This window comes from Parus major, unplaced genomic scaffold (genome assembly GCF_001522545.3).
Source record: "Parus major isolate Abel unplaced genomic scaffold, Parus_major1.1 Scaffold482, whole genome shotgun sequence".
Lineage (NCBI taxonomy): Eukaryota > Metazoa > Chordata > Aves > Passeriformes > Paridae > Parus > Parus major.
In genome coordinates this window covers 22043-26896 of record NW_015379375.1, presented here as the reverse complement: position 1 = coordinate 26896, position 4854 = coordinate 22043, and the positions used below count along the sequence as shown (strand labels likewise).

The window sequence follows — 4854 nt, the reverse complement described above, 5'->3', positions numbered from 1 at the left end:
CATCCATCCACCCATCCACCCATCCACCCATCCACCCTCTTATGCTCTTACCCATCCTCCACCCCCAAGCAGGCAAACTTGGGATTGGGGAAAACTGGGGACAGCTTGGGTGGAAGGATGGGAATGAGTGATGGATGATGATGGTAACGATGATGATGGGTGATGATGATGTCAGTGGGTGCTTGATAACAGGTTGGGATGGGATGAGATGGGATGTCTCAAATATGTATATATGTTTTATATACATATACACACATACACACACACATATATATATGTTGTATATATCTCATACATGTATATGTTGATCCCTCCATCCATCATCCATTCATCCATCCACCCTCACCTGTGATGACATCAATGGAAACACGGTCGATCCTCTTCCCACCCCGCAGCCCATAGAGGTGGAAGCGGTACCGGCGGGATGGGGACAGGCCTGGCACCGTCACCGAGCGAGACCCGCCATCGATGGGCAGGGCCTGGGGCTGGCCCTCAGCATCCCGGTACTGCAGCATGAAGGAGTCAAAGGAGCCCTTGGGGACAGTCCACTGCAGCTGCATGGAGCTGGGGGTGATGCTGGTGACACTGAGGTCACCCAGGACTGGCCGGGATGGACGCAGCTCCTCTGGCTCAGCTTTGACTGCAATGGAGTTGGAACACCGGCATCTGTCTATTCACATGGCCATCAATGTCTCCAGCCCTCCCTCCATCTATCACTGTCTTAACCCTCCACCTCTTCATCCATCCCCTCCTCCATTCATGTCTCCATTCATCCATCTCTCCATCCCTCTATCCACGTGCCATCCATCCATCCATCCATCCATGTGCCATCCATCCATCCATCCATCCATCCATCCATCCATCCATCCATCCATCCATCCTGTCTCCATCCCAGATATCACAGAACCACAGAATCTCCTGAACTGGATGGTACCCAGAAGGGTCATCAAATCTAACACCTCGGCTTATCCCATCCATCACCCCCCACATCGGTACCTGTTTTCTCCACATCCCTCCATGGCTCTGTCAGCTCCATCCCATCCATGTCCACCCATTCCAGCACCGGCTCCTGGTTTCCACCCTCCCCTGCCCCAAGAGAGTCTATTACAGGATATCCCTGTCACCCCATCTCTCTCATTCCCCTCCCCAAGATGTCCCTCCCCCTGTGCCTGGTTACCCTCTTCCTCCTCAGGATGCCCCTTCCACCCATCCTCCCCATCCTCCCTGTTCCACTTCCCCCATCCCCTCCATCCCACCCTCCCTGCAATGTTCCTTCCCTGTCCTGTCCCACTCCCCTCTCCCACCATCCCACCCTACCTCCCGCATACCCCTCACTGTGATGTTCCTTTCTCCCCATTCCTCCTGTTCCGCTCTCCAGGATGTCTCTCCCTTTTTACCCCTCATCCCTGAGGCATCCTTTCTCCCCATCCCCCTCCCCAGGGTCCCCACCCCTCCTGGTTCAGTCCCTGCCATGACATCCACCTGTGGGTCCCTGTCTTCTCCCAAGCGCTGGGTGCCGGCGCAGGATGTAAGCCAGGATGGCACGGGCCACCCCTGGCACTGTCTGGTTGCCACGGAGTGGGAAGTTGGTGGCCCGAAGGTGGCTCTCGAGACGCTGGAGCAGGGATCCACTGTATGTGGACAGCCGGGCCACCAGGTCCTGCAGGGAGGGGATGCCTGGGGACAGTGGGGGCCACGGGGACACTGGGGACCATGGGGGTGGAGTGGACCCTGGAAACTTTGGGGACTCTGGGGACCCTGGAAGCTCTGGGAACTCTGGGGACAATGGGGACTCTGGGGACGCTGGTGACACTGAGAAATCTTGTGACACTGATGACTCTGGGAATTCCGGTGATGCTGGTGACTCTGGGGACTCTGGTGACACTGATGACCTCGGGGGTGCTGGGGATCCCAGGGACCCTCGAGCTACTGGGGATGCTGGAACCTTGGGGGATGCTGGTGATCCCAAAGACCCGGGTGATCCCAAGGACAAGTCTGGTGATATGGGTGACATTGGTGACCCCGGGGGTCCCAGTGACCCTGGGGATCCTGGGGATTCTGGGGGTCCTCGGGCTGATGGTGCCACTGCTGGGGACCCCAGGGAGCCCTGAGGTGATGCTGGGGACCCCTCATAGTGCGGCACAGATGGGATGAGTGCTGTGGAGCAAAGGGGACCCACGTCATCAATCCATCACAGAGAATCCCTGGGGGACATCCCTGTCCCCATCCCTGGGTCATCCCCACCCTGTCCCCATGTCCATGTTCCCCCTGTATCCATGCCCATGCTTCCTCTATCCTTGTTCTCCTGTCATCCCTGTTCCCATCCTTGCCCCTACCCCCTTGGCCATGCCATCGCTGTCCCCAGCCCCATCCTTGTGCCATCCCATCTCTGTTCAACACCACACTGTGACACCATCCCTGTGCCATTCCCACCTGCACTGGGTCATCCATCCCACTCCTGTGCCATTCCTGACCACACTTTTGGGCTGTCCCCTTGACTGTGACACTGTGCTATCACTGTCCCCATGCCTCTCATCCCTGTTCCCATGCCCATGCCAGCCCCATCCCCATCCTTGTCCCTTTGCTATCCCTGCCCCCATGGTGACCCCATGTCATCACTGTCCCCATCCCTGTGCCATCCCCATTCCATTCCTATCTGTATACCACCCTGTCCCTGTCCCCGTGCCACCCACTGTCCCCACTCCTGTCCTTCCATCCCCACTTCCATTCCTGTCCCTGCTGTGTTCCTAACTCCATCTCTATGCCCCTTGCCTTGTCCCCAGGTGCCACCACCTCTGCACAGCTGCAGGACCCCAGGCCTTCTCCATCCTCATGCCATTCCCACCCTCACCCCTGTCCCTGTTGTCCCATTCTCTTCCCCGTTCCCACAGTGTTTCCAGGTGTCCCTTTGGTGTCCCCAAGTGTCCCCACCTGTGCGCAGGCGCAGGACCCCAGGTGCCCCTAGATGCGGCCCCCGCCGGGCTTGGACCAGCAGCTCGAAGGGGTGTCCTGGGGACAGCCCTGTCACTGAGAAGGCGACAGCAGAGCTGGGCAGTTCATGTGTTGTCATGGCCACAGGGTCATCCTGAGGATGGAGACAGTATGAGGGAATGGGGGCAGAAACCATGGGGACATCAGGGGTAGACACAGGGGACACTTTAGGAACTTCAGGGACACCTTGGAGATGTGTCAGGAACATACTGAGGACACAGTGTGGCAACTCACTGGGGATGTGTTGGGACATACATCGGGGACACCATTAGAACACATTGGGAACATGGTGGAGACACAATAGGAAACACTGGGGACAAATTGGACACAGGTTGAGGACACCATGGGACACACTGGGTTCATGCTGGGGACCCACCAGGTTTGGGTCCCATCTTCCCCAGTGCTGGGGAGATGCACTGGGCACATGTTTGGGACACACTGGGGTGGCTTATGGGGGACATATTTGGAACACGTAGGGGATACCATTGAGGAGACCATGGGGACACATGGGGATGATTTGGGGACATATTGGGGTCATCCCATTGTGTCCACACAGGTGGCACTAGGGTCTTCCCCCTTCCACGTCCCTGTTCCCCTGTGTGTCCCCTCCTGTCCCTGTCCCATTCCCATGCCTCCACCCCCATGTCTCCTGTGTCCCCACTCACCAGAGGGACAAGTGTCACCCGGTAGCCATCAGGAGGAACCAGGGGCTGGGGCCAGGTGATGCGCAGGGACGTTGGGGTGCGGGAGGCCAAGCGCGGTGTAACCCAGGGCACCTCTGAGAGAACAGTGCAGGGACACCATGGGGACACCAGGGGACACCCCTGGGATGGGGATTCCTTGGGATGGTGACACCCTGGGGACACCACGGGGACAACCCTGGGATGGGGCATCTAGGAGATGGGGACATCCTGGGAATACCCTAGGACATACTGGGGATACACTGGGAACACAAAAGGATGGAGACACTCAGGGATGGGGCACTGGGAGGCTCTGAGGGGCACTAAGAGTGGCACACAGGGACATTTGGGGACACACTGAGGCGGCATGAGAACCCCCCCATGGATGGGGAGAGAAGTGGGGGTCTGTTGGGAGCACTGGGGGAACTCTGAAGGGCACTGGGGAACAGCTGGGTCTGCACTGGTGTCACAGTAGGGGCGCCCAGGATGGGAGGGGAGAAGGGGCAGCATTGGGAGCGCTGAGCTGGTGTCACTGGGAAGTCACAGGAGAAAAATTGGGGAGCACTGGGGAGCCACCGACCTCGCAGCAAAGTCCCCTCCCATCCAGGGGTACACAAGGGGGTGCTGCAGTGCAAGCTCTGGGGGGCATTGAGGTGGGGAGCACAGGAGGCCACGGAGGGCTACTAGGAGCACTGGGAGGCATTGAGGTGGGACAGGAGGCCACGGAGGGCTACTGGGAGCACTGGGGGGCATTGAGGTGGGGAGCACGGGAGGCCACGGAGGGCTACTGGGAGCACTGGGGGACATTGAGGTGGGGAGGATGGGAGGCCACAGAGGGCTACTGGGAGCACTGGGGGGGTATTGAGGTGGGGAGTATGGGAGGTCACGGAGGGCTACTGGGAGCACTGGGAGGCATTGAGGTGGGGAGGACGGGAGGTCACGGAGGGACACTGGGAGTACTGGGGGGTATTGAGGTGGGACGGGAGGTCACGGAGGGCTACTGGGAGCACTGGGAGGCATTGAGGTGGGGAGGATGGGAGGTCACGGAGGGACACTGGGAGCACTGGGGGGGCATTGGGACGCACCGATGTCGCAGCGGGCGCCGCCCCAGCCCGGGCTGCAGGCGGGGGTGGCGCAGTCGGGGCCGCTGAAGCCCGGGAAGCAGCGGCAGCGCCCGCGCTCG

General features: G+C 59.6%; 1 protein-coding gene across 1 annotated transcript in view; it reads right to left on the bottom strand.

The window, feature by feature from the left end:
- The window catches only part of LOC107199184 (tenascin-X-like), a gene marked incomplete at its 3' end in the record, with an annotated part of 9750 nt that extends 5769 nt beyond the window's left edge, over nt 1-3981 (bottom strand). Inside the window, exons 1-5 of the mRNA XM_033511697.1 lie at nt 3657-3981; nt 2932-3085; nt 1483-2157; nt 997-1086; nt 347-640 (exon numbers count right to left, since the gene is read on the bottom strand). Coding sequence (XP_033367588.1) covers nt 347-640; nt 997-1086; nt 1483-2157; nt 2932-3085; nt 3657-3884 — 1441 coding nt within the window. The remainder of the gene's footprint in view (nt 1-346; nt 641-996; nt 1087-1482; nt 2158-2931; nt 3086-3656) is intronic.
- Between the last annotated feature and the right edge of the window lie 873 nt (nt 3982-4854).